Source organism: Neolamprologus brichardi, chromosome 5, assembly GCF_056152115.1.
Source record: "Neolamprologus brichardi isolate AB-2024 chromosome 5, ASM5615211v1, whole genome shotgun sequence".
NCBI classification, from domain to species: Eukaryota; Metazoa; Chordata; class Actinopteri; order Cichliformes; family Cichlidae; genus Neolamprologus; species Neolamprologus brichardi.
This window is the reverse complement of record NC_142108.1, coordinates 36,052,124-36,079,159: the sequence shown is the minus strand read 5'-3', so window position 1 is coordinate 36,079,159 and position 27,036 is coordinate 36,052,124. Positions and strand designations below refer to the sequence as shown.

Here is a 27,036-nt window from a genome sequence, read left to right as displayed (position 1 = left end):
GCAGCAACTGCTGAGGCTGATTGGAAAATTACGTCTCTTTCAGGTTGTATGTAAAACAGGAAGATTGAGTTCTAAATGTTGCTGGTTTGGCTCTAAATCAAGTGTGAAATCTGAAAATGAACATCTGTGAGCGCAGCGAGCGGCGAGAGGAGGCAGAAGTGTTTCAGCGAAGCATGTGCTGAATGCCAGTGACGCTCTGCAGCTTTTATTTTTGGGGTTTCTTTGAACCTTCGTGTTGTAGCGTCAGCTCGTCACAGATCAGGAACTCCACCTTTCGGCGTCACGTCCATGAAACGTTTAATTCTGAGTGTTGGGAGGAGGTCGGGGCCGATGGGCGGCTCGAGGATGTCCCGTCTCCCGCAGAGACCGGCTGGTTGGACATGAACTGTCCCATCGGCTCTGCACAAGTTTAAAAGCAGAGACTTTCAGCTGAACCTGGATTTATTTTAACACCTAATCAAACATGTATGAAACACGGCTCGGAGTAACAGCAGACAGCGTCTCACCACATCCTTCCTGCCTCCAAGTTTGGCCTTTAAACCCTGAAAGGTTTCTTTTGGTGTGGATTAGTGTGGATATTAGTCACATGTTCATGTAAACAACAGGAACACACATCATTACGTCTGTGAGATGTCCTCACTAACACAGCTAAACGAGAATGTGTGTTTCTCCAGACACCAGACCACGATGCTTCGCACGACGTGAAGTTTACACGTTAATCCAGACTCACCACGAGAACGTGGTCTGTGGACCATCTCAGAGCTTCCTGGAGTCCACAAACATGTGCGTGGTGCTTCTTTGCTTTTTCCACATCCAAAACCATAAACTGGTTCCTCTCCCTCTGCAGGCCTCTCGGGTCACAGAGCGCTGCATCAGTTAAAGGTCCGCCCTGAGTCTGGGGCCGTCACGATGCTGAACAGGAAGTGTGGCGACGGCTTCCTGTACCCCTCTGCGTGCACGCAGCAGCGGCAGAGACAAAGCGGGCGGCCCTGGGTGGGTGGTGTGCGCCCAGACTCCCGTCAGTCACCGTGATTGACTTTTCCACTTGAAGGACACGAGCGTCTTTCCTTCCTGTGGGAAGCTTCAGCGTCTAACTCGAGCGTTTAAAAAGACAAAGTGTCAGAGCGCTAATCGACTTCTGAAAGAGCCGCTCTCGCTTTCCTTCTGTCGCTCTTCCCAAAATAAAGAGGCAGATACAGTTCTTTGGCAGGCGGGTTAATAACTTGCTTTGCTGTGGACGCCTTAAATTGGTTTCCATTGACACCTGCTATCTCTGAGCCGATAGCAGGGGGGACCTCATCAAGTGCAGACGCCGAGCAATAACGTCCATCCGGCGCCGTGTCAGAGCCGGACTTTTGTTCCGTAGCCGTCACTCGTCAGCGATGCTTCCCGATGATAAATCGCTCATTTCCATTCGTGCTGCTTTAATTGCCTCGCCACGGGGTTGGGCTTATCTCGCAGTAGACATTCAAATATTGAAATATTTGTCATTAACGGCCCGTTTTTGTCAGGCAGAGACTCCTGATGTCTGCTGGAGGAGGAAACTCTGAATCAGCAGTTTGTGCTTCAGGTGCCGTCAGCCTCCTGCTGGTGTCATCAGCTGCTCTTTATCTCCTCACACTCGCCCATCACCGTCTGTGACACAACGAGCAGTCCTGTCACTTATACCACAGGTGTGTGTGGACACGAGCTGAGGACATGCAGGTGGTCCCAGCAGGGGGTCAATCCTTCTCTGAATGTCTGTTTGTAGAGGCTGGAGGTCAGGAGAGGTCTGGAAGCGTGTGATTGGAGGGCGATGATGAAATCAGCAGAGAGAGCTGCTGATTGGACTGAGGCTGAGCACAGGGACGTGATTGGCTGCAGCTTCTATTCTCTCTCTTTTACTTTTTTCCATCGTGATTAAACTGCCGGCTGCTCTGTGCTCCTCTACACGCTGATGAGGAGCTCGTCTTCTTCAGCCGCTGTAGTCTGAACTTTATGGGGGGGGGCATGAACTGAGCGACAACAGTCTGGATCACATGAATAAGGGTCCTGACCTGCTGCAGTTCCTCTGACATCCAGCAGGGGCAGCAGTGAGTCAGGCCCTATGTTTCCCTTCATAGTAGGGGCGGGTTTTGATTATCGATTTATTGATTAAATCGATTCTAGCTTGGATAACGTGATATCGATTCATTAAAACCCCGAATCTATCTTTAAATGTAAATTAATTTTTTACTCCAAACGCCAGAATCTCAGGTTAAACCTCAGAAATTTCAACAACCACCAAACAGCTGAAACAGTAAATGAGAGCAGGAACACGGATTCTGCACAAAGACGTAAACACAAAGCGCCGACGCATCAGGATCGGTGAGCTGTCGCCCCCGACGGCACGGACACGGTCGGGGCTGAAAGCCGACAGCTCGCTGATTCTGATGTTTCGTTGGGTCGGCGCTTTGTGTTGACGTCTTTGTGTTTGATTCTGAAGCTGCAGTTTCGTTGCTCTCAAACAATATTGACCGAACCAGCAGCAAGAACAGATCCAAACTACGCTTCTCATTCTTACTTTTGCTGTTTTCCACGATAAAATCCCCTCATGCACAGCTCTCTCTCTCCTCAGAAAAGTTTCCCATCTACACATCTCTGTGTTCTGCAGTATCATCCATCAGGCTGCTGTTGTTTGCAGCCTGTCGGCCGCTGGGTTTTTTCTTACTTCCCACAAGAAAGTCTCATTTCTGCTGTTCAATGCTGAACAAACTTAAACGTTTTAAAATGTAATCAAACCTCTGTAACTCTGCTTCACTTCAGCAGCATCAGGTCATGTTCAGGTGTTGAGTCGTGCTTCTCTTCAGTTTTTGATCGACTGCACAATATTTTCAGGGTCATCTGCTATAAAATCCCAGACCAGGAAAACCTTCATGTGTTTCTGTTTTATCTTCAGCTACGTCGACACAAAGCTGCTGTGACGCTCACACCTTTAATAAAGTCTCACAGTGTCAGCTTCCTTTTTATAAAAATATAGATATGTACTGATAACTGATCAGAATTATCATATTTCTGACTGTCTGAGGCAAAATTTCCCCGTTTCAAATCGAATCGATTCTAGGAATCAGTGGCGACACCCAGCCCTACCTCCTAACACCTGATTTTATAACTTACCTGTTAAACTATATCAAGGCTTTAAAGTCTGTAAAGTTTGCATCATTAGGGGCGTGGCCTCTTTGACCCACAGGTGGCTGTAGCTGATAGGCTGATCTGGACACAGGGAGCTATATTATAAGTATCATATAATAATAGTGTGAGGTGACAGGTGACCCCGCCTTTACCTGTGGAAACAACACACTGAATTACATCAGGTGTGCTTCAGCTGGGCTGTCGGTCGTCCTGCTGCTGATCTTCATCATCTGTGTGTTACGGATTTAACTGATATGTCAAATAGTTTTTGTGTAACTGCTTGTGTGTGTCTGTGGAGTGAGGTGTACATCAGAGTGGTGTGCTTTCACCTGGGACGAGTCGTGCTCAGGTGAGGCAGCAAAAATGATGCAGGATTCGAGCTGTCGCCCGGGGACTAGTTTACTTAACCATGGCAACGCTTACTTCCTGTTCCCTCCCCCCAAACGCCCCAAAGAGCTCAGCGCTCCGGAGCGTGACAGCGAAGCCGCTCTAAACGATGCTTCGTGGTGCTCGCAGCGGTCCGGGCTGGAAGGGCGATAAACGGCGCTCTTCATTAATGGATGAGCTGCGTTTGTCTCCTCGGGACAGGAAATGAACCCGGCCTCGCTGTCGGGCTCCTCTGACTCGTTAAAGCCGCACGCTTTTTGTTCCAGCTCCAAAACTTTTGTCTTATTGCAAACAAGCTGCATTTTCCACTGCAGTGGCTCCTGAAGCTGCGTCAGCACGTTTGCTGCTGCGAGGATATCAGTCCTGATACGCCTGCGGTCTCCTCCTTCCTCACAGAAACACTAATTGGTTTGGCGGCGGCTAATCTAATTGGACACCAAAGGTTAGTTATGTGAATCCACACGAAGCCGAGCCCTCCCCACAGCCGCTCTTATCTGCGGCTCAGGCGGGCTGAGGAGGACGTGCGGGGGGAGGCGGCCAAAGTCCTGCTCTATCGTTACTGGCAGGGCTTCAGGGGGAGGGGCTAACTGCAAAGAGACACACAGGGAGAAGTTTGTTTCACACGGCTCCCTCTCAGATTTTCTTCTTCCTCTTTAAAAACTGGATCAGTATTCCGGCCTTTTCCCATCGGGACGTGTAAACCACGGAGCGCAGGCTCTCTGAGAGGCTCGCGGGCTTTAAGCGAACACTTGGAGGATCTCTCTCCACACGAGTGACACTTGCAGTGGATATAATCTCATAAATAACCTGGATGTGCTCTGAGCGGCGTGTGTTCGTGTGTGTAAACGCTGTTACACACGACAAATAAGACGAAGCGTCTTTCCTGGATTTCCTCGACATGCAAATCATTGAGTGTCTGCGAGTTTGCAGTGACGCGGCGACCTCTCTGACCACGGGCAGTGCTTCCACTGACCTCCACGTTTGGCTGATGGCCGGGCAGATGCGGTCTTATCGCCGACCTCCTCGACCTCCATCTTTTCTCCACGGAGCAGCTTATCTCCATGTTGGAGATAAAGACATGGAGAGGCCAGGCGAGCGCAGCTTATCTGTGCTGTGCGCTCACCGTCTGCAGACACAGAGCTCCGTTCTCTGGCTGCTTTACTGCACATGTGCACATAAACGCACATGGGGTGGTAGCTCAGGTGTTAGCAGGTCATCCACTGATCGGAAGGTTGGTGGTTTGATTCCTGGCTTCCCCTAGTCTACATGCCAAATCCTTGTGTAAGATACTAACCCCAAATTGCTCTCCGATGCGTCCATCAGAGTGTGAATGTGTGTGAATGTCAGCTATGAAGCACTTAGAAAGATGTGCATGTATGAATGTAGTGCTCAGATGAGTAGAAAAGCGCTCTATAAGAACCATTTACCATGTGTAGGTGACGCTGCAGCTCACAGGCTGACATCACGTCTTTCAGCCGTCACTGAGAGACCAGCAGGACGGCGTGCGTCGTGCAGCCGCTCAAGCGAGCTGAGCGAGCCCGTTCTCACTCCCGAGACGTAACATGCCGACATTTTGTCACGTCCCGCGGCGTTCCTGAGGAACGCGAAAGGAGACCTTCGGCGTTCTTATGGTACGCGGCGGGTTATGGCCGAAATCCAGTGCAATGACGCTCCCGCGGTAATAGACGTTCCAGCCCTAAACCTAACCTTATCCCTAGCCCTAACCATAACCTTTTTCCTGAGGTTAACCTTTAATGATGTTAAATAGCGTGTTTCTAAGCGATTTGAAGAAAAAGAGCAAACATGTGTAGATTGAGTCCATACGGTTCTCATATTTCCTCATTTTTCCGAGGTCGTCATTTAGGAACGTGGTGGGTAGCCGAAAACGTAATATGTTGACGATTTGTCACCTAGCGTAAAATGTTACGCGTTGGGAGTGAGAACGTGTTGTCTGGGCAGGACTTCCTCATAGTGAAGAAACATTCTTATATGGTCATCTTAAGGAGCGTCTTAAGAGGCAGCCAATCAGAAGCTGGATTTAAGGAAGGGGGAGGGGCCTTTTTTTAGACTAGGAAGTGACGGGCTGTAAGATAAAGAAGGATTATTGTGAACAGTGAATCATGCAAAGCTGCTGTCACACGAGCGTGTGTCAGGGTCGTCATGGATACACAGACGGCGTTTCTACAAAAAATAACCAAATGTTTTATTTCATGTTGATACATTCTTGGACGACACCACAGAATAGTTGCATGAGTGGCCAAATGTAAATCTCTCCCACAACATTGGCACATAAGCAGCAAGGGCAACATGAATACCAAGTACAAACAGTAGAAAACATACATGCTTCCATTTTTTAAAACGTGTTTTTCTTTTTTAAATATATATTCTCCGTGTGTTTCTCCCGCAGGGAATAAGAAACCGAACAAAGCCGCATTCTGCCGAGCGAGAACGTTTCCGAGGAACCGAAGAACGGACGATTCGGAGCAGACAGGTGGGATCGACTGTGGCACAGAACTTTTTTTCTGGTTCAACATCAAACATATCAGGCATGCATTGACAACCTCGACATCGACACCTTTAGGTGGTTTTTTTAGTCCATGAAATCAGCAGAGATGCAGCCCGGACCCAAGGAGGCTCCCTCGGGGTAAGGGTCCGTCCCCTCACCCCCACCGCCGCCATCAAACACCTACAAACAGTGTGTGGAGAAGAACACGCATGTTGGGGAGGGAATGTTTCATCAGGTGACCACGAACGGCTTTAAAAACACTTAAACGGTTTTGGCTCCGTGTCACGGCCAGCTGGACGCTCGGATTTCAGACCTGCTGTTCGTCAAAGCCTCTGAAAACGCCGTTTCTCCACAACACTGACGGTTCGCTTCAACCAGCTGATTCTCACCTGGAATAAACCTCGTTAATCTGCTCGTGCGAGTAACCGTCTCCAGGCCGGCGTGACTGAGGGCCAAACAGGAAGCAGAGGGTAAAGGAGGTCGTTCGGTTTTGTTCAGAGCATCAGATCGTCGACATATAAGCGAATAAAAATGGAGCACGACTCTCCAAAAGGCTTCAATCTCTTTTACTCTGTTTACTGTTTGGATTTCATCCATTTTTTAAACTCTGATTTCCACCGTGAAGATTTCTGAATGAGTAAACTGTGATGGGGAAACGTAGCTGGTAAAAGAGGCTGAGGGTGGAGCTGCAGGGACAACACGGACGTAAGCTTGTGACCACACAGCTCAGTGTGATATTTTTTAATCAGAATGATGTTTATTAAGGTTTATTTCAACGATTGTGTATTCTTGAAACGACCTCTTGTCTTTTTCAGGGGGACAATAAAACCATATTTGGTCCCTGATTGATGGGAACAGGCCAAGTCCACGGCTACGTCCACACGTACACGGGTATTTTTGAAAACGGAGATTTTCCGTTTTCGTTTTAAAAAATAATCCCGTCCACACGTAAAGGCAGAAATGAAGGAAAACGCTGCTAGGAACATGCCAAAGCAGCAGGTGGCGCTATATTCCTAACTGTGTAGAAATATTGGCCAATCAGAAGTCTAGAAGCCTCGGTGGGAAATAGTAAACAAAGCTGAGGCATAGAAGCAGAACCGAGTCGTATGTGTGGAGGGACAGTAACTGTGTGTGTATATGTAAGCATTTAAACACTGCAGAGAGAACAAGTAACAGTAACAGTGTTGTAGAAATTCATTTCACCGAAACAATAACGTGGCGCACAGTGTGACGTCAAAAAAGGCGCACACCTTTGACGCTTTCTCCGTTTTTCTCGTCCACACGTAAACGCAAAAACGAGTTTTTAGAAATCTCCGTTTTCAGTGACCGAAAACGCCGTTTACGTGTGGACGAAAGGTGCAAACGCATAGAAAAATCTGCGTTTTCAAAAATACCCGGGTACGTGTGGACGTAGCCCAAGTGTTGACTGGAGTGAGAGAGTAAAATAAGTCGTCTTACTCCACCCGCAGAGGTGTGGGTGGAGTAAGAGGACTGGGGTCAGGACGGTGCATGTACCGCTGTGAGGCTACACAGTGGCTAACTGCCAGCAGACACTCTCAGAGCGGGCACTGTAAAATTCTCTGCTGCCTTCAGCCCTGCAGCTGTTTCCTGCAGGCAGCCCAGTGGATTCTGGGAGACGTAGTCCGGAGTAAACGAGCGAGTCATAAAACTGTGTTTTCAGAGGCTTTTTCTCACATGCAGGATAAAAATCTGAGTCCAGGTGGCAGCGCGAGCGAAGCCCTCCAAATCTCCGAGCGAAGAAGAATATGGCTTCAATAAAACCGAGAAGCAAAGTACATCTGTCGTCGGCATGGCAACCGCAGCCGTCTCACAAACCAACAGAAATCAAACCAACGGAAAGAGGCCGACATATAAGCCATAAAGAACTACACACGCGGACAGGAAGGTGAGAACTTGCAGTTTGGAAGTACATAAAGAGACACGAGGGGGCGGGCTCACACTTTGTTTGACATCACCGGCGGCGAGGAGCCCGTGGGCGCCGCCCAGTCGTCGCCGCCCGATGCATCCGCCGCGTTCGACCTCACAACCACTGGCATCACTTCAACGACAAAACAATTAGATTTTTATTTCTGGAGCTTTTCTCGACCCGGAGGGTCAGAGTTCAGAGGTCGTCCCACCGCGCTCCGCTTTGCACCTGAACGTCTCCGATGGGCGGTGAAGCACATGAGACCAAAAGAAGAGAAAGAAAAAGTCCTGCACGTCGCCGCTTTTCTCCCGTTGCTCGTCCTTCTTGCAGGAGATCAGACATCTCGCAGTGACGGAGGAGCGCCGTTAGATCACGAGGTTGTTGTAGCTCACGTACTTCTTCTTAGCTGCTGGACCTGCGGACGGCAGGAGACACAGGGGTCAGAGTCGGTGCTCGCGGCTGCTTAAAGAGCAGAGATGAAGGTTAGCGATGGAGCAGGGATGAGGTGAGGACAGACGCTCAGGTGAGGCTTGAATTATGAACTCTCAGCAGGGAGGACGGTCCGACCTCAGGAGGTGAGAGGTCATAACTCAAAAGCATCGGCAGCAGAGGGAGAAACAAAAGGGGTGTGGGCTTATCTGAGGGTCGACTGATCAGCCGCTGCCGTGGGTCCAACTGTGACCCACAGGTGGCGCTAAAGAGCCGAAGATGGAAAGATGATGAAAAGCCTGAATCTGTGAGGGATCATTCATCTGCACATGCTCAGTAGAGTCTTCACAGCTTGGAAAAATGCTTTTAACACTTTATTTACCATCTTATGAACAAATCTTCAAATGACTCCAAAATTCAAACGGTTTTAAATTTAACGAAAGACGTCCGTCTGTAAACAAACGCTGGTAAATAAAGAGTTCATGGATGTTTGAGAGGTTTCTGTACTTCTGTGTGTTTTTGTACGTGAGTGGGAACAGCCTGCCTCGTGTCTCCATGCCGTAGGTTTCACGGATTACGCCCCCACAACAGCGCCGTCATTTCAACACGACGTGCCCACGATTCAAGGTCGCAGACCGAGAGAGCAGCTGCAGCTGCAGGTGTTTCACTAACAGCTCGCTGAGTCGTGACTCAAACGCGTGTTCAGGTGTCGGCCCGCGGCGGCAGTCCTGCGACGAGCTTCAGCCTCTGACGGAGGACTGCAAACATGCTGCTACTGTATGTGTGTGATGCAAACATTGTTATTAGAGTTCATTTAAATATTCGTCTCCCTGTGCTCTGCACCTGAAATGATCCAGGATCAGTCTCTAACATCAGAGTTCCTGTAACGACCGCTCGCCACGTTGCTCGCTTGTAGCACAAACCTGTAACATCTGTTCTGTGGATCTGAGTAAATGTGTTGCTGTGGGTCCAGCCGAGCAGACACCTGATCTGTGTCGGTGTTGAAGCTCTGCAGAGTTAGCACGCGGCTCCTGAGTGACGCAGGAAGCTGAGCGTGACGTGTTCGAGGTGAGCTGTGCAGCTCCACCACCTCCATATCTCCCAGCTGCAGCCCCCCAGCTGGCACTTGACCCTCAGCATTCGTCCGGTGACGAATGGCTGGGAACCAGGAGCCCGCCATCAATCGTGGCAGATAAAAGAGAAAACGGCTGCGTTTGCATATTCGGCGTGATACATTCAGGAGCAACATCTCCAGCTCATCTGACAGCGGTGGGCGGAGCCTGATGATCTGAGGCGCGCATGCTTCGATAACCGTTTCTGTTCATTCTAAGCCCCTCCCCCACGTCTGCAGTCAGACTTTCTGTGCAACAATCATCATCATCATCATAAACAGTCTGGCTATAATTAAGCCTAAAATAATGATTCCAGATTAAATGATAATTCGTCTCCTTTAACGGAGCTCAATGCGTCTCAGGAAACTCACAGACCCCAAAAATCCGTCGTCTGGGAAACGCGTTTATTTCTGTTTCGTGCAGAGAGGTTACTCAGGCGAGGGTCCGAGCATCGGTCAGGGAGCTGGTCGCCGCTCTCGGCCTCACCGTTACAGAGGAGAGAAGACGTCAGTCTGTGTGACCGTTCACACACACGTGTACGTTCACACACGTGTATATAAACCTGTATCACAGCTCAGCTCAATGACAGAACATTAACAGCAATAATTGATGAGCTTCACCTGCGGCTCCCCCTGCTGGAAACACAAGATACTACCGCCGGTTTTCCTACAGGCTGTTTGGGGGTGTGGTCACATGAGGCTCATTAACGAGGATCTGATTACCGTCACGACGCTCAGAGAGCCGCCGCGGTCCTGTCATGGATCCGTCGGCCATCTCTGGCCTCGGCGTGCTGCTGCACTGGGCTGTTCTCACAGCAGCTGACTCACAGACCGGAAGTGTTGGAAAGTCAAATCGCTCCAAAAATAAATGTTTGTCTGCCGGCGGCGTGGAGAGAGGAGGGTCAGGCTATGGGCGCCTTTGTTGTGGGAGGAATCGGGCGGTGCAGAGAGGCGGCGAGGCCTCGTACCGCAGGATGGAGAGACGGCGAGGAAGCAGTCTTTGTGGTGGAATCAGCTGGAGGAGCGGGGAGGATGGAGACGGAGGTGAGGAGGAGGAGGAAAGAAAGGAGGAGGGGAGCGCTGAGGCGCTCGAGGCCGAATGAGAGGGGAGACGGAGTGGCGAGCGCGGCCCACAGATGGCTCTGCCCCCCCGGTGGTTCGGTGGTTCGGTTACAGCCGATACGTGTGGGTGGATCACGTGACCACCACGGCTGCTGATTCTGGGACTTGGTGGCCATTTGTGTTTATATTTAATGCAGCACCACAAATCAAGCAGACGATTTAAATCCTGACGTCTGTGGTGTGGGAGGAGCTACATGCACGCTTTCCCCTGGTGACACGGTGTCTTAAATTTGCCCGCTGAGGCGGAGCCGTCTCTCTGGGGCTTCAGAGGTTCAACAGGAAGATCCTGCACGTCAGGAAACAACCAAACTTAGGCTCCTCGATCTGCCCGATCGCTCGTTGTGGTGAAAGCCCGGTGGGCTGTTTGAGGGTCCCAGTGAGGTGGCGGACACAGTGGTCTCACTGGGAGCTCTGGATTGGCCATGACTGGGACACTGAGCACGTGCAGAGCCCACAGCTGCTGCGTCGGCTGGTTTTGCTGCCTGTGGATGTTTCACAGCAGGTTTAACAGCTGATGGAGTCAGGAGTGGCGCAGGAACCCCGGAGGTCACCGGGGGTCGGACGTGCAGTTAAAGCACCGGAGGACGGCCTTAAATCTGCCGCTCAGAGCGCCACGCTACAACCTCCTCGTGTAAAAGTTAAAGTCGGTTGAAAGAGGGCGGTAAAGAGCCGAGGACGCCACTTTTACATCCCCTCCCCACTCGGGTCTCTCTCCTCCTCCTCCTCAGACCTCCAGGAGAAAATGGATCAAGGTAGCAAAGCAGAAGCAGAAGATTAATTTGCTCTTACCTCTGATAAATAATGAAATTAGCCTGTGAGGGGGAGAAAAACATGACTTGGTGAGTCGTCGCACTGTGAGCTGCTAATCTGATCACACAGGCAGGTAATTTCAACGTGTGCACTTTCTGAGAAGAGCCGAAGCTTTCCGGTGACTCTGCCATTACTGCGGCGTTTCTCAGCGGCGTCGGGAGCGCGTCCTCGTCCCTCACCTGCTCATTCCCACCTCGCTTTCCTTTAGCGTCACTCAGAGCAGCTGTGATCAAGTTCAGGAGCTTCACTGAGGACATGTAGGTGTCTCCAGAATGACTTCCTGTTAGGACTCGTGTAGCTGCAGCCTGTGAAGCATTAATGACCTCGAGCTCAGTTTGGTCTGCTGTCAGCCTCCTCTTCCTGTCATGTGATGATGTTTGGCTCCGCCCACAGGGAACTTCCTGTCCTTTGTCAGGCTGCGTCTGCAGGTGATGAAACCTGTGACGAGGTGACATCAGCTCGCCTGCTTCTCCATGAACTGGAGCAGAACAGGCCCCCTGCAGCCCCAGTTCAATCCATCAAACATCATCCGTCTGAATGATGATGTCACTGATGATGTCACGGAGACGTTTCTTCTTATATGTTCAGCTGATTTGTTCTGAGATGAGAACGATCAGAGCGACGGTCGATGTGAACCCATCGTGTGCATACTGACGATTTTACTGTTTGAAAACGATTTTTCACTCCCAGAAAAGACGCCTAGGCGTGGTGGCGAGGTGGGCGGGGCTCCACCCTCGGAGCGGTGTTAGGTTAAATATATCCTCCTCTTATCTCACACTCTGCTGGAGCAGCTCACTAGTTCATCCTCTGTCTCTTTAAGGCCCACCTTCTTCTGATTGGCCAGTGTTAGGAAGCCTGCTGAGGGGCAGCGCTCAGCGTGAGCCGTACTGCGTGTGCTTCTATTTCAGATGGATTATTCTTACAGACATTTAGCTCATTGATTAAAAACGTGTTCAGTTAATGACATCAGCAGCGTCGTCTTCAGCCTCTACATTAAATCCACGTCTCAGATCTCTCATGATTCTGTTATTAACTGGAGCTCATCCAAACACAGCTTTCTGCTTTCTGTGAGATTAGCTGCTAATCCGCCCCACAGATCCTAAAAATCAGACTTTGCATGTATTTCAGAAGTTTAGAGAGACGCTAACGAGGACAACGAGGCCGTTAATTTATCCTAACGAGCCAATCATCACGCAGATTTAGACCCACGCTGGTGTTCAGCGTATAAACGTTAGTTCTTGAGACAAGGCTGCAAAAATAAAAGCCGGTTTGTATTCAGAGACATGATTAGCACATGCACTCTGCACCCAAATTTCAAAGAAACGTTCTAGTCGCAGAATTTTATTTATGATCTGAACGAAACACCTGAGTTTGGATTTATTTGGTCGAAGTACCAAAAAATGAATCTGATAAAACGGTTAAACTCACAGGAAGCGCTCTCTGTTCTGTGAGAGAAACACTCGAGGTGTTTGGATGAGCTCTTCTAACGGTGCGGCGTCAGGTACTTACTGCTGGGGTCGACGTTCTCGCACAGCTCCGTCTTGGCCTCTCCGTTGGGCCGGTCACTGGCCTTGTGCGACAGCCGGGACGACATGGTGGCGGCCGTGACGACGGCCTTGAAGGATCGTTTCCTCTTCTGCACGTTGAGCTCCGGGTGGAAGATGATGACGTAGACTTTGGGCATGTAGAGCATGCCGAGGGCCACGGACGCGCTGAGGTTCATGGAGATGGTCAGCGTGGTGGTCTGGATGTACAGCTGGTGGGAGAGAGAGGAGAACGGGGTTAGTTAATCGTTTCATCTCAGAGGTTTTGTTCCAGTAACACTGTGAGGAACCTTGGAGTCATTTTTGACCAGGACATGTCCTTCAACGCACATATTAAACAAATATGTAAGACTGCTTTCTTCCATTTGTGCAACATCTCTAAAGTTAGAAATATCCTGTCTCAGAGTGACGCTGAAAAACTAGTTCATGCATTTATTACTTCCAGGCTGGACGACTGCAATTCATTATTATCAGGAAGTCCTAAAAACTCCCTGAAAAGCCTTCAGCTAATCCAAAATGCTGCAGCAAGAGTCCTGACAGAGACTAGAAAGAGAGAGCAGATTTCTCCTGTTTTGGCTTCCTGTTAAATCCAGGATTCAAAATCCTGCTCCTCACATACAAGGTCTTAAATAATCAGGCCCCATCTTATCTTAATGACCTTGTAGTACCATATCACCCTATTAGAGCACTTCGCTCCCGCTCTGCAGGCCTACTTGTTGTTCCTAGAGTATTTAAAAGTAGAATGGGAGGGAGAGCCTTCAGTTTTCAGGCCCCTCTTCTGTGGAACCAGCTTCCAGTTTGGATTCAGGAGACAGACACTATCTCTACTTTCAAGATTAGGCTTCAAACTTTCCTTTTTGCTAAAGCATATAGTTAGGGCTGGACCAGGTGACCCTGAATCCTCCCTTAGTGATGCTGCAATAGATGTAGGCTGCCGGGGGATTCCCATGATGCATTGGGTGTTTCTTCTTCACTCACTCTGTTAACATCGTCTCTGCACTGAATCATACTTCTTATTAATCTCTGTCTCTCTTAACAGCCTGTTCAGAGACTCCTGAACGAGCAGAGGTTCATCCATCTCCACTGCTGCTGACCTCTGACCTTTAACCCTTTAGAGCGGTGTAGTAGGTACCGTCCTGGCTGTATTTCAGTCATGCTCGCTCCAGCGGCGGTAAAGAGACTCGGGAAGCTCGCCTCACTCTGAAGCAAACTCTCGACACTTTTTATGAGCCGGTGAAGGATTGTGTTTTATTATCCGCCGTGTTCTCGACCCTCGCCTGCAGCAGAGAGCGCCAGCCGGCCGAGCCACGCCATTAATGTTTTATGCAGTGTGTATATTGCCCCTGTGTCCGAAGCCGTGGCCCCGTGAACCCAATAGAGGGCCGATATGGGCCCGGGAAGAATGCATAAAGAGGCGCGGCTGTGCTGTAATGGGCTTCCCAGAGTGGCTTTCACTGAGTTCAGCCCACTGTCTTTATGTGTTATGGCCCTGCTGTCACAGTCTGAGCGACGCCATTAACGGGGAGAAGTCACAGCAGGCAGAGCGGGGGTGGGGGTGAGTTAGGGGAACAGCGGGGACCCGCAGAAAGGCTGCTCGCTTCCTGCGTCAGCAAGAAACTACGCCGCGCTCTGAAGGAACACCTGCACCACCACCTGACGCAGGTTTAATGAGCCCGCGGCGTTTACCTGCACGACAGTCTGCACGCACGTCACCTGCACGTGTCCAGCTCCTCTGAGCACGAGCTCATCTACAGTCACTACCTGCAGCTCGTGTGCACAGGTGAGGGTTCCTGCCGCCTGTCAGCGTCTGGCGTGCGACCCTGACATACACGAACTCCTCCCTGATGACCACGGTCTCGGGGTCGGAGACCTCCGCAGGTGCGAGCTGCACACACAGGTGTGTTTGCTTCGTTACAAAGAGGTGACGCATGTCAGAAACAGCGAGAGCAGCTTCTGTCTGCTCCAAGCAGACGAAGGCAAACATCGGCGAGGAGGCGGAGTCAGTGGTTTGTTTAAAGCCTGTGTGAGCCGCTGACCCTCAGCTCCGACACTCTGAGCTCCCGTGGAGGAACACCTGCTGCTCTCTGACAGGTGTGCACACGATCGTGCAGTCAGAGGTCTGACACGACTGATGGAGCCCAAACAACAGCGCTCTCATCAGCTCACCTGCTTTCATGTCCACCTCTGAGGAGGCGGAGCTTGAGCTTTACTGAGTGACACTGTCTGTTCCTGATCAGCTGGTCTCTGTGGAAGCAGACTGAAGTGATCCCTCCAGATGTCATCGCTCATATGCAGTCTGTGCGTGTAGCTGTAGGTGGCGCTGCTCTGTTGCAGCTGTTTGTCTGTACACATCTGTCTGCGTGCTGCACAGCTGTCTGCGTGCTGCACATCTGTCTGCGTGCTGCACATCTGTCTGCGTGCTGCACAGCTGTCTGCGTGCTGCACATCTGTCTGCGTGCTGCACAGCTGTCTGCGTGCTGCACAGCTGTCTGCGTGCTGCACAGCTGTCTGCGTGCTGCACATCTGGCAGCTTTTCAGCCGAGCTGTGACGCTCCTCCTGAGCAGCTTCACGTTGTGTTTCTATAATTCTGCTTCACTTCTCTTGCCTCCTATTTCCTTTGCACTTCATCCTTCCTCGCCTCCTTGCTTCCCTGTGACTCGTGGCGTCCCTGAGTGCTGTTTTCCCGACGCGATGAAGGTCGTTTTCTTTCTTCGGCGTGTTTCAGCTGAGCTGCTTGCGGCGTTCTTACGATGTTCTCACATGACTGCTGTTACTGTCTTCTCACCGCCACGTGGGGCCAAGCGCTCGGCTGCTCCTGCGGCTCTGATTGGACAATCGGTAGTAAACAACGAGTCTGGCCCAGCATGCTGCAGACAGACTCCTCCCCCCTCATTTAAAGCCCTCCCCCTGATGAAAACGTGCAGCCTGCCGTTCCTGTGTGAGGCACAAAGGTGGAGGTCGACTCCATCAGGTGCAAACACTGAAACAGACTCCAACTTATCTACGTCAGGCGCAGCTGCAGTCCGGTCGGCGCCTGGCGAAATCATCCGCACACTTCTGTTTATGGTTTACAGGGAAACGTTTCTTGTCTCGGCGCCACGTCCGTGTCACCGCGCGGCGTCCTGGGAGGCGTCTCGATAAAGTTTTGACACGCTCTGGGTTTGCTGATGTCCTCTGCTGCTGTATCGCGGCGCTCTGTGAGGCTCTTCATTCCCGTTTGTGGTGATTTATTGTTCGACTGCTTCTCATTTCATTGGCTCGCTCTCAGCGCACAGACCGGTTCATTTATCCAAATAATTGTTTGCTTTATCTTTGTGGTGACGCTCTCTGAACCTCCGACCTGCCCGAGAGGCCGCACGCATAAAGTTTGATCAAGTGAAAAATTAAAACTGTGTGTAAACACAAAGTGCAGGCGGAGGCTCTTCATCATCATAAAAGCTGCCCTTTAATAAACCTTCATCACTGAGGTCTCACCGTCGTTTCTGTGGCCGTGAAGCGACGCTCACTCAGCGTGTCAGAGCGCGCAGGAGGAAAACCATCGACGGCAGGAACAGCGAGTTCAGAGTTCACGAAGAGATCAGAGCACCAGGTAGAAACCGCAGAGCCGAGACCCGGACAGGTGCGTGCACCTGAGTGTCCCTCAGAGCTGAACAACACGAGCGAGGAGGATTCAGGAAACCTCTCAGAGCAGGACAGGAAGTGAAACTTTGACCTTGGAAAGACGTCACCTTATGAAGCTGGACGTCGTCGTCGCTGCTCGTCGTCGTGTGTCAGAAGTTACGGTCTGAGCTTCACAGCATCAGGAAGGTGCTGCTGATTCATCAGGACTTTGTTCAAAGTTTAATTTTCCCAAAACTTTTATTTGCAGGAAGCTTCCGGTCTGAGTGACGTCCACAGATCTTTCCTGTATGGACCGACGCACTCGCAGACACGGCTGCGCAAAACCCCACGAAGCTTAAGTGACACCAAATCACGGGCGTGTCGGCAGCGAGCATAAAGTAGGGGCGACGCTCGGAGCTCAAACCTCAGACTGATGTTTGTCCTTCACCTTCTGAGGTCTTCTTCATGGACGGCGGCGTTAGGTGGAGGAGGCGGAAACAGTCGCAGCCTCATCGTCGACCCTGCTGCACTCTTAGTGAAGTCAGGTTTCGCTTTGCGTCGCCTGTGTGAAAACACGTCGTTTGCCAACAAGTCGCCTGATTCGCTCTTTGCTTCCCGGCTCTGCGTCACAGTAAGGCTGAACCAACTCAGTGAAGCTGAAATAAGCTCCTCCCCCATATCTGATTGGTGGCGACGTTGGGTGTACGTGGCGTTTAAGGCTCAGAGTTAAATATTTGCAGGTTCACCTAAACTGACATCAGTCTGCTGCGAACGCACCATGTGGATGAGGAGCGGTCATGTGACGAGGTCTGCAGCTGGTCACGTGACCCTGTCCTGATCCTCGCCGCCTCTCAGGCCTCAAAGGCGCATTTTAACAATCGATCGCAGGAACGTGGTCATGATTCCGACGTGTGTCTGAGGCCCGGAGCGAGCTGCGTTCAGGTCATTTCAAAGGTAAGGCAGTCCCCGCCTTTGAGGACGTTTTGGACCTCACAGCCACCGTAGCACATGACTCCTCTGACAGGTTTAAAGTAGAAACTGCTGTAAACTCTTCAAAAACACAGCTTCCTTGATTACTCCGGCCGGAGCTGCTCTTTATGCGCTCAATAAAAACCGCTGCCACAGTTTCTGCTCGCCACCTCCAGACGCTGATAAAAGTTATGCTAACGCTGTTTTAGCGCCGTACACAGGAATAAAATGGTGCACAGTGGAGAGGGATGAAACGAGAGAAACGAAGCATCACTGCTGCAGAGCTGGAGACGGTTAAGGGTGGAGAAGGGAGAGGCGAGGGTGGAGAGAGAGGTGCATGAGAGGAGGTGGAGGCTCAGTGGGCGTGAGCGTAAACGACGAAGGAACGCGAGACGAGCCGAGGAGGGCGGGGACGAGGAGAGGCTGCAAAGTTTAGAAGAACATCAGACACACGAGGAAGAGCGACGAGACGTTCAGTTTGGATGGAGGAGGAGGAGGAGGTGTTAGAGGTGGAGCGGGAGGCACAGTGTCTGTTCATAATGTTTTGTCTTCTTGGTCTGAGCTGGTTTCCATGGTGACACCTGTGGCATCTGAGTGCAGGTACACCCCGAACCAATCAGCATTCTGAAGCTGCAGAAACACTAAAACCATGGCAACCAATCCTGAACACACGCCAAAGCTCAGCATCAGTGGACGCCTCCCTCTAAGACCGCCCCCAGAATGCGTTCAGAGCTGCCTGTGACTACAGCGCACGCACGCACATGCACGCACACACACACACGCACACACGCACATGCACGCACACACACACACACACACACGCACACACACACACACACACACACACACACACACGCGCACTGAGGTGGGGTGTTGAACAGCAGCTCGGTGCTGCAGGAGGTGACGAGGGTTAAAGGGCGTCCTCCTGCTGCCTCCTCACATTTGACCTTCTGTCCCGGAGTCATCGTCACAGATCTCTGCAACAATCCTGTCTCAGCTCTTTGAGCTGCAGCTTCTGCTCTGAACCCTCTCTCCTCATCGTCGGCCTTCGTCCCTCCACAGCTGCAGACGTCTCTGCACGGCAGCAGTGCTGACACACCTGAGCTCTGCTTTAGGTCACCTGTGTTTCTATGAAGCTCACATGAGGCACAAACCTGCCTCAGAGCTTCAGCCACGCAGCAGCTGCAGGGGTGTCAGCTCGTGACCGCTGTGGTTTCACATGTTCTGTTATTCTGGATTATTCAGGATTACAGATTACTCAGATTACTCTTACACCTAAACATCACCTCAGAACCTCTAATGTAGAGTTGATCACAGTTCATTTATTCGTCATGTTTCTCTCTTTCTGATGTTTCTACATTATGTGAAGATGACTGTGATTCTTTGTCATTATTGTTGTTATTATTAGCAGCAGTATTTGTGATTTTTAGGATGTTTGAAGAGCTTTGAGCTGCGGCTGTGGTGACGAGTTGGAGGGGGACACAGTTTAATGTGGCACCGCTCTCCACCTGCTGTAAGGCTAACTGCTAACTACCTGTGTGATGGCCCAGAGCTGCAGCAGAGAGGAGACAGACGTCCTGAAACAGCGTCCTCACATTTGATTGGCTCTCCAAATGTCAGCACTGTGAGTCTGTGTGAGTCTGTGTGTGTGTGTGAGGATGTTGTGTTTACTGGGGTACTTAAAATCCACTTTCTCCTGCTGTTACAAAGTGGCAGGAAGTGGAGCTGCTGCTGGAGACACAGAGCTGTGTGGCTACAGGTGTGACAGCTGAACAGAAATCACCTGGTTTTAAACTGAGGCTGACAGGCAGCGACGACCCCGCAGTCAGTCCACAGCCTCGAGCAGCAGTGACAGTGGGGAGGAAGAACTCTCTTCAAACAGGAAGGAACTTGAATAAAACGTGAATAAATAAATTTCATTTCTTTTTGAAATTTCAAGTTAGGGAAACAGTATCCACAAATGTGCAGAACGATGTATTTCTGTTACTGTAAACTTAAAACAAATAAGCAAAATAATGTTACAAGAAGAAATTTCAAAGTAAAGGTCACATTTTTCCTCATTCGTTTTATTCTGAAAACTCTCGTTTCACAGAAACACTCAGTGCATCATGGGAAGTCACCCAGCAGCCCGAGCCTGCAGCAGCTACACAAAGTGATACTATACTACACAACCCAGAGACCTCCATGTGTATACACCTGTATTACACTGGGAACCAGCTGTCACGCTGCGCAGGGGGTTGAGGAGGCTCTGATGGACCTTTTCGACTGATGACCACGGGGAGCACACTGATGCTCAACAAATCACATTAAATCCTGTCAGATAACGTTTGTCCTGACATCAGGAAACAGAGGGAGAGAAAAGTGCTCGGAGCGAGCGGAGGAGAGATCAGGGAGGGTCTGCAGGAGCCTCAGAGCCATCTCAGGTTATAAGCTGCCCCTCTGCTACAGCACCATCACCCACCTTCTCCCTCCACCATGGCCTCCAACACATAGCTGCTATTATCAGCTCCAGGCTCCTTAAATGCTGTGCAGGAAACACAGCCCAAGGACCTGAACAGCTACAGGCTGCATGGAGGCTCTGACCCTGGCTCGCTTGTTTTCGAGCTCATCGTTGGACAAACTGTGTCCGTCTATCAGCCTAGCATCGGCCTATCAGGTTGGACACCATATCTCTAAGATGTTCAGGGCCGATAACCTCAGTTTGATCTGAATCAAGAAGCAGAACGTTTGGGACCATCCAGGTCTTTATGTCTTTATTCCTGCAGTTTAATCATTGATGGAGTAAAATCAGCACAGCAACACAAACATATGCAGAGTTTATTTCCTTTAAATGAAAAGCGTTTCAGATGAATCGACCAATCAGTGCAGCCCGACTGAACACGGCGGCGAGGAGAGGAGGACGACATCCTGTGTGCTGACAGGTGAGGAGGTGGAAACAAACATCAGTGCCATAAAATCCCTGCTGCGTGAAGCAAAGACATTAGCATTGCAAATACCCGCCTCCTCCTGCTGGCGTCTCCTTCCTGTCTACACATGTGGAAAACATCTAAATCAGCTGGACGGCGGCAGTCTGAGTCCCCGTGATGGCGGCGTAGTGACCTTGGCGTGTGCGTGAGAGGAGGAACGGCCTCGTCTGATTTATGAGGTGCTGACAGCAGATCTGGTGACGCTGAAACGCTGTTCGGGGCGTCGCGCATACGAGCAACAGCGGGTTCTTGCACACGTGTGGTCGTCTCTTTGAGCTGATGTCGTTCATCTTTCTTCGAGGTCACGCTGAAGTTCCCGCCCTTTCGCCGCTCTCGGAGCAGACTTGGAGTCTCCGTGAGTTCGAGCGCTGATCTGAGCGGCGTTTCTGATCTCTCGTTGTCGCCTTTGTCTTTCTGATCACCTCGCCGGAGTCATGCTGAGTCTCTGTGTTTTCTCTGTGAGGTCGCGTGGCGTCTGCGGGCGTTTGGATCAGTGTTTCAAATGATTTCTGTCCTGTAGGCGGCGGCCGGACCGTCCTTCAGGAGGCTTCTCTGCTCTGATCTCATTTCCAGCTCGCCTGTCTCTGAGCTTCAAGTGTATCCTCTCATTGATGAATCCTGAATGAGCCATTCACATCAGAGAAACACACAATGTACCTGCGCGACAGTCAGAGCATCAAATCCCTCTTCAGGCTGCAGCAAACAGCTTTTATCATCACGAGAACGAGACGCTGCTGAGCACACGCAGCCGGATCCTGCTGCCTTCAGCATGAAGCTCTGCAGATCAGGACGGCACGTTTCAGCCTCCTCAGGAGGAAACGCGAGATGGAAGCTCGTGATGCACGGCGACCTTCAGCCTCCTGATGTCACGGCGGGGTGCCGGTGTGTTAGAGCAGGACCCAAGAGCAGACACAGGCGAGGAGACGTGACTTTAACAAACGAGATTTTATTCTGGCTGATGACAGAAGGCAAACCGACGATCCTATGATACTGAACACTATACGAGACTATGACACTGTGATACAGCTGTGACGCTTTAACAACTACTATGACTGTGGGAACTGTGACGACTATGACGAGACGTAACTGGGAGACACAGACGACGCGACACAGACGATCAGGGGATGATCAGGGGAACAGCTGACACACATGAACCCAATGAGGGGAAGTCAAACTAAATACAAGGAACTCTTTCAAAGTAAAACAGGAAACATGGAGACATAGACATGACGCAAGCTTGACAACAAGAACCACACAGACATGAAACATGACAGGTAGACACACAGGGAGGCTCAGTACAGGGAAGATGAACTAAACAGCAACCTAGAAATCAACTAGATGAGCTAAACTGAAGCTAGCAGAGCAAGAACCTTCACCTGAGACGAGGCAGCTCGGACCCTGACAGCAGATCGTTAAATATTATCCAGGTCAGTCAGCAGGATCATCCACCACAGGAGGAAACCTGTTTCTTTCAATGGCTGGAAAATCATCCGAGAATCAGGAACGCTGCCCTGAGACTGCTCCCAAAGGAAGGATAAAGTAACAAAACACTCGCACATGAACACGCCACATCGCCCTCTGACAGCAAGGCGGCCATCTTTACTGCATCCACAGACTGCTCTCCTGTTTTCCAGCTAACAGGAAACCAAAGGATTCAACATCTTCAGATTCGATCCTTAATACATGTAACTATCATCAACACAAGCATCTTCATAACAGTTACTGTAAATGATTAAATACTCCAGAAAGACAGCGGAAATACTCTGAAATACTGTGGGAATACTCTGGAATAATGTGGGAATACTCTGGAATAATGTGGGAATACTCTGGAATACTGTGGGAATACTGTGGGAATACTGCGGCTCTGACACGGAGCCACACGGATAAAAGAAATGACCTGAGCAGACTAAAAGCTTCTTCGCTGTGCAAAGGACGAATGAGACTGCAGCAGAGGTGTGACATCACGGACACGTGTGATGTCACAGGCCGCTAGCTTACTGCAGGCTAACGGAAGCTCGGCTAGCTTTCCTGCTCTGCGATTGGCTGCTGTTACAGAGATAGCGGACAACAAAGATCCCGCCCACCTGGCACTGAAGCGTCTGAGGGAGTCCCAACAAATACAACCTGTGCTGTGTGTGTGTGTGTGTGTGTGTGTGTCTGTGTGTGTGTGTGTGTGTGTGTGTCTGTGTGTGTGTGTGTGTGTGTGTGTGTGTGTGTGTGTGTGTGTGTGTGTCTGTGTCTGTGTGTGTGTGTGTGTGTGTGTGTGTCTGTGTCTGTGTGTGTCTGTGTGTGTCTGTGTCTGTGTGTGTGTGTGTGTGTGTGTCTGTGTGTGTGTGTCTGTGTGTGTGTGTGTGTGTGTGTGTGTGTCTGTGTGTGTGTGTGTGTGTGTGTGTCTGTGTCTGTGTGTCTGTGTGTGTGTGTGTGTGTGTGTCTGTGTCTGTGTGTGTGTGTGTGTGTGTCTGTGTGTGTGTGTGTCTGTGTCTGTGTCTGTGTGTGTGTGTGTGTGTGTGTGTGTGTGTCTGTGTGTGTCTGTGTGTGTCTGTGTGTGTCTGTGTGTGTGTGTCTGTGTGTGTGTCTGTGTGTGTGTGTGTGTGTGTGTGTAGGAGGATAAGAACATGAAGAAGAAAACAAAAACAAAAACAAAAAAACTAATTCCTCCTACACTGTAACAGACACTAATGAAACCACATTGCGCACACACACAGACACACACACAGACACAGACACAGACACACACACACAGACACACACACACACACACACACACACAGACACAGACACAGACACACACACACACACACACAGACACAGACACACACACACACACACAGACACAGACACACACACAGACACACAGACACACACACACAGACACAGACACACACAGACACACACAGACACACAGACACTCCTTCATTACATCACTCCATGCTGTCCCCTTTCCTTCCTTCATCCTTTACTTGCTGCTGCCTAAATCTGTATTTGCATGTTGAAATTGGGTGTGTGTCTGTGTGTGTGTGTCTGTGTGTGTGTGTGTGTGTGTGTGTGTGTGTGTGTGTGTGTGTGTGTGTGTGTGAGAGAGTTTCTCCTGCTCATCTGTATTCTCTCGGAGCAGGCAGGTAATAATAAGCAGCAAAGGCCAGCATGTTACTGCTGCTCTCAGGTGATGTCAAACCTCTGTTCACACACACACACACACACACACACACACACACACACACACACACACACACACACACACACACACACACACCTGTTTGTACTCATGTATCTGTGAGGACTCTGCTCCTGTGTTTCTGACGTTTTGACTCTTTAAACGTTTCTCTCGCTCTAACTCAAAATAATAAGACTCCTGACCTGTTTAGTTTTGTGATATATCAGAGGTGAGGTTGTGTGTGTGTGTGTGTGTGTGTGTGTGTGTGTTGTCTTCATGATGCATTCTGCAGCATTGTTGCCTCTCACACAGATCACATGTATTTTTATGATATTTTGGACATCGTGGCTCTGCTAGCAGCTGAAAAACCGTCTATTCTGAGGACAAACTACAGCTCCCACAATGCTGTGAGGCATGTAAACAATGTGTGTCTGTGTTTTTAGTATTTCTCTTATTGTTTTTAGTGAAATCGGTGAAAGCAGCAGAACTCTGTGAGAGCGGCTCCAGCCTGCAGTGAGTCATCGATGCTCAGGTGAGCCGCCGCTGACCACGGCGAGGGCGAAGGAAACGGAGAAACAGGCAGACTCTCAGGCAGCTTCTTGACCTCTGTGGTTCTACTTTGGTTTGAATGAACATCAGATGTGATGAAACAAAGGGAGGAGCGGCTGCAGCGTCTCTGCAGTCAGACTAATGCTGTTTCATCCACAGACACAAGGAAGCTCAGGAGATGACGTCCCCTCTCAGGGACACTTTAACTAATTACGACTTCATCAGATTTTTACTGCTGAACAAACCAGATAGAAAATAAAGTCAGGAGCACCAGCCCACTGTGGACGGGCTGCAGTGAGGCCCCCGGGAACTAAGACTGAACTGTAACTAAACTAGAGCAGCTAAAGCGATGCTAGTTTTAGTGTAATGAGAAACAAACAGTTGGACTCTGCTCAACTCCTTTTTACAGCTTCTTCTTCTGCGGATGGAGGGAGAATCAGCGAGCTCAGGTCTGCATTTTAGCATTTTATTTTACAGTCATGCACGTTTCTAATCCCACGCCTGCCTTTGGATTCTTTACCTGCAGGTGAGACGCCACAGGTACACTGACCTCTGACCTCTGACAAAGCAAGCATACAAATCACAACATGACCAAAAATGGAAAACTGAGACACAAAACTGCCCGACAAAGAGGGAAAGAAAGCGAAATGACAAAGTCAGCCACATGAGAATTTAAACCACCAGAAAATACATACAGAGCTCACAAACACAAAGACCCAGAAAGACTCAAGAACCCTGAAGGAACCGGACAAACAACAAGACCGGGAAAGACAAAATACCAGATTTTAGGCTCCAAACAGCCACGCCCTCCTGCTTTACATCCAACAGCCTAAAACAACCGGACGTGTCTCAAAAGAGACAAAGTCAGAGGCAAAAACCTGCTGAGGACCAAATGCACAGAAAACAAAACCACAGAAAGCAAAAAGACAAATGTGCCACACAGTGAAGTATGTTGATGACCACCGTGATGACATCATCGTGGTGATGTCACCCTGTAGGGTGGAGGTAGAGGAGTTGTCCCGCTGGAGCTGAACGACCCTAAGACCAAAGAACTCATCATGGACCTCAGGAGGCACAGACAGCTCCACTCCTCCATTATAAATGGAGAACAGGTGGAATCTGTCTCCACCTTCAGGTTTGTCCGCTGATCTCACCTGGACCCACAACACCATCTCCGTGGTAAAGAAGGCCCAGCAGCGGCTGCACTTTGTGTCCTGAGAAGAACCTGGACCAGGAGCTGCTGCTGGTCTTCTCCCCTCCTCAGTGGAGAGCGAGGTCTCCTCCTGCCTGGTGTTTGTACTCAGGGGCCACGACTGAGAGCAGGAAGGCTGCACAGAGGGTCATTAACACCGCCCAAAAATCATTAGGTGCCCTCTGATGCCCCTGGAGGCCATCGCCAGATCGACCTGTCTCAGGTAAACCAGGGCCATCACAGGTGACCCCTACACCCCGCCCACCACCTATTCGACCCGCTGGCCTCTGGTCAAGCTTCAGCTCAATCAGGTCCCACAGCTGCAGACTCACTAACAGCTTCTTCCACTGGGCCATTCGGACTGTTAACAAACAATATGTATACATAAATCACATTGTTCAAAAATCATACAATGTGATTTACGGAGTTTTCTTTTTAGATTCTGTCTCTCACAGTGGAAATGCACCTGTGCTGAAAACTGTAGACCCCCCCATGATCTCTACGCAAGAGAACTTGCAAAATCACAGGCTGATCAAATACTTATACTTATTACCTATACCTCATATATATATATATATATATATATATATATATTAGGGGGGCAACGATGCACAAAATTCACCGTTCGATATTTTTTCAATACAAAAAAATGTTCATGCCTTTTTAATTTGTAATTTATTAACATTATAAATATATATTTTAACTCAAAAGTACAGTTTTCAAATTTAATGTTGCTGAAACAACAAAGTAATAAAAATAATAAATCTATCTGATGGAGAAATCACTCATCTTTGGAAAAGAGAGTTTATTACAGAGAAATGTCTCTTTCCAAAATAAAAGCTCTACTATACGCTTCTTCTGGGCTATATTCTCAGCAGCATATTAAACATATCAGGTCCCCATAAGGAGAATCATGTGCTAACGGCTGTCTAAATGACTCGGGTAAAGTTTGTAGCATGCGTGCTTGTTGTTTTTGTCTGCTTCCACTTGTCTTTGCACGAGGATGATGTCGGAGTAAATGTGCAGTCATATTCGTTGTGTTCCCACTAGTGCTGTCAGCGTTAATCTGAAATGACGTTAACGCCACAACACGGCAAGTCTCCGTTAACGAGCTACCGCGGATCGCCCCGCCCCCCACGTCAACACGTTAACGAGCTAACTGCGCTAACACACTAGTTCCCACCAATGTAATTGAGCATTGCGTGGCACATCCAACATACTGTTTTACTTTAGTCCATGACGTGCTTACCTTCAGGGTCATACGTCACATGAAGACCAAAATAGTTCCAAACGCCAGATCTGAATGAGGGTGGGGGAGGTTCAATTTGCCATGTTGCAACGAGCTTAGCTTCTGTCTGCTAGCTTGTGCTGCGCTCAGTGAATCTGCGTTCGACTACTCCGCCTAGGCTGCACTGTCAAGCGCAGATCCACTGAGCGCTCAACACAGACAGCACCATCAGAAGGAAAGTTGATAAAATAAATTAAAAATGTTGTATTGTTCGATACATATGCGTACCGAACCGAAAGCACTGTATCGAACGGTTCAATATCGATACGAGTATTGTTGCACTCCTAATATATATATATATACATATATGTGATTCATTATTCACTCCAAA

General features: G+C 49.8%; 1 protein-coding gene across 2 annotated transcripts in view; it reads right to left on the bottom strand.

The window, feature by feature from the left end:
- Positions 1–7,373: 7,373 nt before the first annotated feature.
- grm7 (glutamate metabotropic receptor 7) overlaps positions 7,374–27,036 on the bottom strand; it is a 145,982-nt gene continuing 126,319 nt past the window's right edge. The window contains exons 9-11 of one of the 2 annotated variants that reach the window (XM_087841145.1): positions 12,952–13,198; positions 11,422–11,444; positions 7,374–8,385 (exon numbers count right to left, since the gene is read on the bottom strand). In XM_087841145.1, coding sequence (XP_087697271.1) covers positions 11,440–11,444; positions 12,952–13,198 — 252 coding nt within the window. In that variant the 3' untranslated portion in view covers positions 7,374–8,385; positions 11,422–11,439. The remainder of the gene's footprint in view (positions 8,386–11,421; positions 11,445–12,951; positions 13,199–27,036) is intronic. The other variant, XM_087841144.1, reaches the window with a different exon arrangement.